This window comes from Etheostoma spectabile, chromosome 5 (assembly GCF_008692095.1).
Source record: "Etheostoma spectabile isolate EspeVRDwgs_2016 chromosome 5, UIUC_Espe_1.0, whole genome shotgun sequence".
NCBI classification, from domain to species: Eukaryota; Metazoa; Chordata; class Actinopteri; order Perciformes; family Percidae; genus Etheostoma; species Etheostoma spectabile.
This window is the reverse complement of record NC_045737.1, coordinates 24875010-24885047: the sequence shown is the minus strand read 5'-3', so window position 1 is coordinate 24885047 and position 10038 is coordinate 24875010. Positions and strand designations below refer to the sequence as shown.

The window sequence follows — 10038 nt, the reverse complement described above, 5'->3', positions numbered from 1 at the left end:
GAACTCTAAGGATTATAATAATAACTGACTTGACTCAGTAATATTTTCAGCAGGAATAATAATACAAATAATACTTCCTCAAAATACATACAACTATAATTGAGGAAGAAAAGGGAATAGCTTTGTATCTTTATTCTATTTGAGGCTTTAATTTTCGAAGCTGCAACTTAGGTTTTCCATAGTCATAAATTAAAATTATAAATTGCCATTTTCTATTGGTTCGTTTAGACTGTATGGTAATCTAAAATGTCTGTGGTTAACACAGAAGATAGATGGCAGTAGAGGGTAAACAACATGTAGGGAACTCGCTCAGTTGTTGCAGGAAGTTGCGCATGAAGACTGGCTGTAGCTGAGCACTATGGCGCCTCTAGATCTGGATAAATACGCAGAGATTGCAAAACAGTGTAAATACCTCCCAGAAAATGACCTCAAGGTAAATGTGACTTCATATAAATGTTTTTGATTGTTGTTAAGACACGCGAGCCTTTTATGGTAGGCTGTAACAGCGTCATTAACTGTTAGCTAACGTTAGCTAGCTAGCTCATAACGTTAGCCTGCTGACTTCATCTGTTGGGCAGGAAGTCAAACCCCTTAAAAGAAACTGTTCATCTTAGCTACAATAGTTAAATACAATAACTATGTCCTATGCAATGTTATCGAAGCAGGAGTAAGAGTGACCTGTTCGTACGTTTTGCCATGAGCAAGTTAAGTGACCAAATATAGTGGCCTAGCAAATGATGCTGACTGTCATGATGGTGGAATGACAGTGGGTTGTTTTAAATGTCTAGCTATGTTTATAACCAGTCTGGACTGAAAATGTATCCGTGCGTTTAACACTAACTTATCCCAGACAGGCGTTCTCTCATGTATTGAAAGACTGAGACATACATGGTAGACCGCAAGGTCATAGACATATATGACACATTCCATAGCTGTGTCTTGAGGGCAGTAGCGTTAGTGTCAATTAATAAAGTCGTATTGCATTCCTGAGCTCACAGTGCACCGTAAAAGAAGCAACGTTAGCTCGGAAAGATTTGGGAATAATCTACTGCTTTACGCCGATACATCCAATTATTGCTGGAAACTCCTAAATCAAGATGCGAAGTCTTGTTCGTCAGCATTGAACCGTTATCTCATTAGGTCAGGGTTTAAATTCACTTTGGCATTGCGTTTTATTTTTTCCAAGAGACAGCATTTGATAGTAGGCAATGTTGTAACAAAACAGCCAATGTTACAGTAAATGTAGCACCACATTTACTCTAAGTGGCTGGATTATAATGACATAGTTACACAGGTAGATGCAAGTGTACCCACAGTTCAGCCAGTTTGATGTTTCTAGGCTGTCAGTGAGAGTAAACCTACTGACCAGTCAGAATTATGATGACGTTTAAAAACGTTTTTTCTTTTTATCGGTCCAATTGCTGTTGGTTTCCTACAATTGGAGGGTTATGTATACAAGAGAAATGATTCCTGAACTGAACACCCAATGTGTGTACACCCTCATTTTTTGAGTAGTCAAATATGAATCCATACAAAGCTCTTTCACTGTTACTAAGGGGCTGGCTGTTGGTCAAAGTCATTCCATACCAGTATCTGAACAGCATTCAATGCCAACAATATTTGTTATTGCATATTTTAATTTCATTGTCATTGAACAGGTTTACCTGACATAATAATAATAACAGGCTTTTTCCTGCATGGAGGAATTTTGGAGTCAGGTTGTGTCAGACTCTCCTTGGGGATTTTTTTTTAAATACTCATATTATTTTTTAACCGGTTTTGTTAATTGAGGTTTCATTGACTTCAGCATAATATAAACTTTTATCAAATCTTTCAGAAATAAAGTAAATGTATAGATTTCTATACATTCTAATTTCTATGAAAGTAAGGTAACACAGACTCATTGCCTTTACTGTACGCTGACTCATCATGCTTACTGCTTTTTTTTTTTTATAAATAGTTTTTTATGTGAAGCACTTTGAATTACCCTGTTGCTGAAATGTGCAATACAAATGAAGCTGCCGTGAAACAATTGTTAAAATAATACCCAATAATAGAGCTGCTACCTTAAAATAATCTTATTGGTCTAGGTGTCACGGGATAACAAAGTAGTAAACAGTGTTTCAGAGGCTTTTCCCTAAATCCCATAGGAGTTTGGGGGAAAATGTCACATACTCCTGTCATAAAAGTTAAAAGCATTGAATACCAATGAATGATGACTGAACCCAAGTTATCGCTTATTCCTGTGTTATGTTGTCATCTATACAGAGGTTATGTGACTATGTGTGTGACCTTCTGCTGGAGGAGTCCAACGTTCAGCCCGTTTCCACTCCTGTGACAGTTTGTGGTGACATACATGGACAGGTAACAGCCCGGGATTCAAAGGAGAATGAGCAAACCCTTTGTTTATCCAAATATTGCTGAGCATAGCCTGCAGCTGATATAGCATGTTTACATGTCTACATCTCTACATGCCTTTTTAATATTGATCTGTTGTACACATTAGGGCTGCACGGTTATATATTGTTTTTTCTTTTTATGTTCAATTTGTTCATCAAAAGAATGTTGGAAATTATTTTCTTTCATTTGCTTTGAATTCCACAAGCAATGTGTTGTATTTTAGTAGAATACTGAAAGCAGCAGAAATGCAGAACAGAGTAAATAGTATTAGCTGTTTATTTATCACAAGCAATATTCTTATAGTAATATTAAACAACGTTATTGCATATCGCATATAGCATATTTTTCTCATGTTGTGCAGCGCTAGTGTAGGTAAAATGTAATGTTGACCCTGTGTTGAACTTCATATGACTAATAAAGTAAAACTGAAAATTAAATTGAAACTGAACTAATGCCTCCACTTAATTTGTATCTCTTTGTGCCTTAGTTTTACGATCTTTGTGAACTCTTCCGAACTGGCGGCCAGGTCCCGGACACAAATTACATATTTATGGTTTGTACCAGTATTGAAACAGTATACAAACATGTATGTAGTTTGAACTTGAGAGTCATATGTTTTAATGCATTCTTCTTTTTGTGTGTTATTAATAAACCTCCGTCATCTGCAGGGCGACTTTGTTGACCGAGGATATTACAGTTTGGAGACCTTCACCTACCTGCTGGTGCTGAAAGCCAAATGGCCCGACCGCATCACACTTCTACGTGGGAACCACGAGAGCAGACAGATCACCCAAGTTTATGGCTTTTACGGTGAGGTTTGTTTTATGGCTGATGTTTTCTGGCCAGCAAACTACTAACTTATCTCTATAATATATAACAATAATCCCACTTTTTTTGTTTGAAATAAATGAGCATTTTTATGTCTTACAGATGAGTGCCAGACCAAGTATGGGAATGCAAATGCCTGGCGTTATTGCACCAAAGTGTTTGATATGTTAACAGTTGCAGCTGTAAGTATTGCAGTGGAATTGGGCTTTGTGTTTTTTAGTTGTTATTTCAACAACAAGAAAAGATGAGGATGATAAATGATAGTCCGTCATGCTTTGAAAGCCTTGAATTAAGCTCATTTTTAGTTATTTCCCAGAAGTGAGCAGCCAAACTACAGTCGAGCAGCAGCTTTAAGTTATTGTGATGTTATGATACAGATTATATTTCTTTCCCTGGTCTTAAAAGCTGCATCACATAATGCAATGAAGTCTCTAGCTACTGCTTGGCCATCATTTCCCCAGTACTGTTTTTACAGAGACTAATATCGTTTTTAGATTAAGTATTATATAAAAGCATACATTTTGTGGCACTGATAGTGTAGATAAATCTGTCATGCATTGTATAAGGACAGGATGGACATGACTTGGGTTCACTTAGTGAAGTATGGTTGTCTGATTCTTTCCTTTGGCACTACATTTGCTCAACCGTAGAACTTCTTCCCACACAGAACCGTTACTGTGCCACTCATTGTATTAGCCACTGATCAGCTGTGTAGGTCATACTTTCAGCACTTTAAACAAAAATGAGTGAATGGCAGCAACAAGGAAATGCCATTCCCTGTGGAATATAGGTGAAGAAACCTTCATGAGCCTGAGTATACAGAAGAAGAACCTTTTCAATTTTGGAGACTTGAGACTGGAGGGAGAGAAGGAAAGGGAGAGAGAGAGAGGGATGGCAAGGTAAAGCAGTAATAATATTCTAAAGAATCATCCCAGAACCATGCCACATCATTTTATATACATTCGAAAAATGGATTTCATTTCTTTCTTTATGTAAGGACATTGCACAATAATCAACATTTCTGGAAATGTGCCAATGTTAGCCAGTTGGCCAATTTTCAACTGTATCAAACTGTTATCATCAACCACATATGAAATTAATTAATTTCACATTATAATAATTATAAACTTAATTTTCAGCTATGTAAACTGATCACAGTTTTCCAAATTATTATTGTTGTGTTTGTTCTGGGATGGGAGAAAAACATGCTCTGGCTTATTGGTATTTCTTTAAACCAACCACAATCATCATGGGCAACGCAAAGCTCGATAAGGAGAAACGGCACCTCTGCAAACCAGGAAGGAACTTATTTTGGTGGAGCGTGTACGTTCAAAAGTTGTTTTAGGCGTGCAAAAGAAAACTCAGATTGGACAGATAGTCTAGCTAGCTGTCTGGATTTACCTTGCAGAGATCTGACGAGCTGTTAACCACAGTCCTCATAAATCAAACCAGAGTTCAAAATGCAGACACAAAGGAACATACCAACGCACAAAGGCAACGGATATCCGGCCTAAATGAGTGACATCCGGCAGAGTTTCTGTCGGCAACGGAGCAATCCCAGAAGTGGAACGGCGTGGATATAGACTATATGTCCGTCCATATCTCTTACCTCATGAGTAATTTCAAAGTATTTAAGCAGTGTGTTCAAAACCCCAGATGCTTCTTCAAGAAACTACTGCTTAGAAGTAGCCAATTTTATTTTTGCATGTCAAACCACGTTTGTCATTTTAAACTTGAAAACTCTACACATACTTAGTTACTGTCTTACAAACCGTAGCAACAATCCAGTGGTGTTTTATTTTATCTCATACATTAGGCTTGTGTGGTCTGTAAACTGGCCAACTGTCAGACACATTGATATTATATGTATGATGCCCTAACTCTTCTATTTTGTGTTTGATTTTTGAACAGCTGATGGACGAGCAGATCCTGTGTGTCCACGGAGGCCTGTCCCCAGACATAAAAACCCTTGATCAAATTCGAACCATTGAGCGGAACCAGGAGATCCCCCACAAAGGAGCATTTTGTGATCTGGTGTGGTCAGACCCTGAGGACGTGGACACTTGGGCCATCAGCCCCAGAGGAGCTGGCTGGCTCTTTGGTGCAAAGGTCACAAATGAGGTAGGTTGCTTTTCCTTTTACAGAGATATATGAGTACTAGTGATGGTGAGATAAAGCGCTATGAAGCATTGAAGCTTTTCAGCAAATTGGTTGGCAATAGGGTTCATTTCTCATTTGCTCACAACACCACCTGTTGGTCAAAGAGTGTAAACTAGGCAGATACATTACTCAAGATATCTGGGAAGTAAAGACTTAGAAATAACGATGAAGAAAAAATCAATTTCAATCTAATCCATTTATATCAATATAGTGTGTATTTTCTTCTGGTATTATAATCAACATTAAATTGATATTGATAGTGGGTCATGGCTATTCTCCTTCTTGCCCACTGACCTGCCCCGAGTGATCCAATCACGAGTGGACAGCTCTAGATACGCATGTTCCCGCCTGGCAATAGAACCAGTCTCCAAATGTGATTGGATCTCACTTCCTTTCTCTATATGCAATAAACACACACACTGTGTGCAATGCGCGCTTACTCACATTAATCAGACATTAGAAACGTGTGGTGACTAACATGAACGCTGCGTACAGTCTGTCTGTGTTCGACACAAGGATGTCTGACGCGCACCAGGACCTGTGCAGGAGAGAAAGACACAGCTCTCAGTATGTTTGTTGTTTCTAACTTAAGTCTCTGGTTTGAAGTTTAGTTTATATTATAACCGCTTTATTTTATGTTTTCATGTTGGCTTATGAAGTATTTTGTGGCTTCACAATAAAAGCTTTTAAATAAAAATAACTGGGACTTTTATTGTGAAGAATGTATAGGAAACGAAACCGTTTTCCCTCACCATTTTATTTTTGACTTTTAGAAGCTCTTTTATATTAATTTGTTTACCTGTTTTGCACTTTTGCTGAGGCTTTGCACTGAAAGGACTACATCCTATTTTGTTGTACATGTACAATGACAATAAAGACTATTGTATTTTCTTCTGATTTGAGTGAAATGTAAGGATTGTTTCCTAGACTCCATACATACCAGAAAGTCATAGAGGACTTTGCCCATCTGGTAGCAAACATGGAGGCAGATTAAGTAGTGTTGGCAGTCCAGTGTAATAATAGCTACTTCTATTACAAGTAATAATTGCTGTATTTTGTTTGTCATTTTAAATTCATCAATACATAATTCCCCTTAATTAATGACAAATCCAGTGAATGTGACATGAACACAGCATTTATTTACTGATGTATCTATGGGTATTAAAGTTCTCAAAATACAGAGTGTATTTGTACAGTGTTGCTCACTTCATAACTGTCATTCTATTTTAAGTGCTGCCTTTTACATTGAATTAAATTTGTTATTTGTTCAATAAAACAATGTTGGAAATGATTTCCTTTCATTGGATTTACATTAAGCAATTTGTTGTATTGTAGCAGAATACTGAAAGCAGCAGTACTAAGAACACTTTAATAGCTGTTTGTTTATCGCAAGTAATATTGTTATTGCCATTTCCAACAACGTTATCGCATATGTCATATTTTCCTCATATTGTGCTGCCCTAATTTGCTTTCACATTGTTTGTGTTTTTTTTTTTTTTCTTCTAACATTTTTCTCTTTCTGCCTGTCTTTTGTCTCTCTCTGTGTTCCAAAAAAACTGCAGTTTGTCCACATCAACAACCTGAAGCTGATCTGCAGGGCACATCAACTTGTTCATGAAGGCTACAAGTTCATGTTTGACGAGAAGCTGGTCACGGTGTGGTCGGCTCCTAACTACTGCTATCGCTGCGGCAACATCGCCTCCATTATGGTCTTCAAAGACGCTAACACAAGAGAGCCAAAGCTCTTCCGAGCAGTGCCTGATTCTGAAAGAGTCATTCCACCGCGAACAACAACACCCTATTTTCTGTAAGCACATAAAAAACAACAACAGCGCAGCCGTTTGTTCGGTGCACAGATGTCGACTGGGACAGTGCCATCAGCACTTGTGTATCCGTATGAATTTTGTATTGTACATTTTGAGTATTTACAGTGCATTTCTTAGTGCCAACTGTCAATTATTATTCCCACTCTGGCATTTAATGCCATTATTCTGCAGCTTAAATCACACTGAGATAAGGCAGCAACAGAAGTTGGCCCTAGCGGAATTGATGTGTCGTTGAAATGTTATAGAGGAAGAATTAAAATGACAAAAGTCAATTGACCCTTGTAAGATGTTCATATTTATAAATCTCAATTTTATTTTACCATAGAAATTCATTCTGCTGAGCAAATTGCAGGTGCAGTGTCATATACAATGTTTGATTTCATTTTGTTATGGTAATGCATTAGAGCTGTATGTTAGATAATAAAGCACTGCACACAGACATATCTATTCCAACAAATTTCAATGGAGTTATAGATTTATTGTTATCATGTGATCTTATTAATAAACATGTAAACCTTAGAGTTGATGTGTTAAAAAAATGTTCTATATCTATTTGTTAGAGATTTCTGTATTAAGCCTGTGGTACATTTTAAAGTGCTCATATTCTGCTTTTTGTTATAGATTTACAGATGTGAAAAAGCCCAAAGTCCCCCCCAAAGGGACTTACCATCTCCAACAGAAAACACGTTCACTAACTGCTCCAAACAGCTCTTTTGTAATCCAGCCTTTACTTCTGTGACAAACGTGCGTCACTTTGTAACACATTATAATGCTCGCCTAGCTGCTAGCATGGCACGCCCTCATACTCTGCTTCTGACTGGCTAGTAGTCCTGACCTAGGTACTGCACATGTGCGACTCCCAACAAAGATGGAATAGAAGTGTGATGCCTCACTCTGTAGCTAAAACAAAGAGCTCAACACACAGGGTGAAAAGAGGAGCTGCAGCAGTGTGCAGTACAACAAAAGATGGTGTTTTTTGAAAATGAAACCATGTAAACCTGTTCTGATATAACCTCTAAATAAAATGGTGAACTTGTAAATTAGCATAATATGAGCACTTTAAAGATTATCTGATTGCCACATTTAGAATCAGTTATTGTAATGATCCTTTTTCTGTGTCTTACTATATTCTTTTTAAATAAAGAAACCAGAAATTGTAAAATGTTAAACATCATAACCAGGGTTACGGGGCACAACACCATGCTTCATCATAATCAATAACTTAAATCATTGGGTAGTAAATAACTGTTTAAAAAGAAGCCCATTCATGGAAAAAAACTATTATGGTATTGCAGATGGAATGGTATTCAGATCATGTCACTTGACTCTGAGTAGGTTATATTTCAATTGTGGTTAAGGTGAGGTTTTGAGTGTAAGAACACTTATTGTTTAGGAGGAAATTAATATTGGCATTTAACAAGTACAATCAGACAAAGACTTAAATAGAGTGCAGCTAACCTGTCTCATTTTAAAGTGGTTTTAAATGCCCTCGGAGGCAGAGGTGTGTGCACTCTATCTGGGCTTCTAAGGGTATGTTTGGGTCCATTTTGCTGTCAGGTCACATTAGAGTGGCACTTAGCCATGGGGGTATTTTGGATGACCAGAAGGTTGTTAAGGGGCACTTTATTATTCTGTTAGAGCACAGGCATTGATGGGTTTCAAAATTAAAAATCATAATCATAAAAACATGCAGTTTCAATTTTCAGTATGTGTTATATTGAAATTAATTTTGGTCTGCAATCAATAATAGAGACAATTAGGCAATAAACTGTAAATATACATACACAATATACATAAAAAATAAAAATAATTTCTGCAGTCCAAACAAGGTGTAAGCTGAAGCTGCAGCTTATTATGCTTTTTACAATACATACAGTACATTGCATTTGACATCAAGTAAAATGGAAACTATTATTACAAAAACGGTTTCACCTTTCAGTTCACTGGAAAGAGTTTTGCATAAACTAAATAAAATGGAGTCTTCCATACTGTCCAGAGTTACACATTATCAGGTTTACGTACAAGGACACTATAAATACAGTTACTTTGGGCAGGGAGAGGCAGCGATTTTGTTTGTCCAAGCCATTGCAGCATGGATCATTTCTCAGGGAAATATATATTTGTTGTTTGATATATACTAATAAATAGAAACAAACATAATCAGCTAAAAAAAAGATGTAGCCAATGGTCTAGTCCCGCCCCTTCTCCGAGAGACTTTAGGTTCCGGAAGAAAATTTCCCATTAATTTCTTCCATAAACTTCTGGAAAAATCCGTATATAAAGAGTTTTAGACCATTCCTTAGGCTAACCAGCGCCAACGTAACTCAAAAGCATACAACAGATCATTTAGAGTGAAAAAACAAACAGAAAATCCCAAAAAGTCAAAGGTACAAGACTGTGTACGTATTTTCATTTCCAAGCGAAGAAACTACTAATCCCATAAACCACTGTGCACCACTGAATAATAGAATAGAGTCAAAGACACAACCGCAAAAGAGCCTCATGAACAACTTCCAATCCGACGACCTGCACAATTTTCCCCCCAAAACATGTTGGCTGTGAATGTACAGTTATTATCAGTCCTTTCAGTAGTAATCATGTAAATAATAATGTTTTGTGTATTGAATTGAATCGTGGAGCATCGACCATGGATGTATTAAGAGAACGCCCATCAAAGTACAAATGAGGGGAGGCGTTGCGTCACCACGCTTCAGTTGTGTCGCCAAAGTGGATTCGCACTGTAACACAGAAGCATAAATAACGCTTTACACTTCTTTTCAGCATCATATTTGTCCTCTTGGTGTCTACTAGAATAGATTTACAT

At 37.2% G+C, this 10038-nt stretch overlaps 1 protein-coding gene across 1 annotated transcript; it reads left to right on the top strand.

Annotated features, from left to right (window-relative positions):
* Window positions 1-234: 234 nt before the first annotated feature.
* On the top strand, window positions 235-7824 carry LOC116689967 (serine/threonine-protein phosphatase 6 catalytic subunit). Its single transcript, XM_032516712.1, has 7 exons — window positions 235-433; window positions 2269-2364; window positions 2888-2953; window positions 3069-3210; window positions 3331-3410; window positions 5140-5349; window positions 6951-7824. Exons 1-7 carry the CDS (start codon window positions 359-361, stop codon window positions 7197-7199), a joined length of 918 nt encoding a protein of 305 aa, XP_032372603.1. The 5' UTR covers window positions 235-358; the 3' UTR covers window positions 7200-7824.
* The last annotated feature ends 2214 nt before the right edge of the window (window positions 7825-10038 follow it).

Excerpts from the sequence above, each read along its gene's own strand:
- LOC116689967 (XM_032516712.1), top strand. The coding sequence starts at position 359 with ATGGCGCCTCTAGATCTGGATAAATACGCAGAGATTGCAAAACAGTGT. Across the intron at positions 2,954-3,068 it reads ACACAAATTACATATTTATG|GGCGACTTTGTTGACCGAGG; the intron begins GTTTGTACCAGT and ends CGTCATCTGCAG. Across the intron at positions 5,350-6,950 it reads GTGCAAAGGTCACAAATGAG|TTTGTCCACATCAACAACCT; the intron begins GTAGGTTGCTTT and ends AAAAAACTGCAG.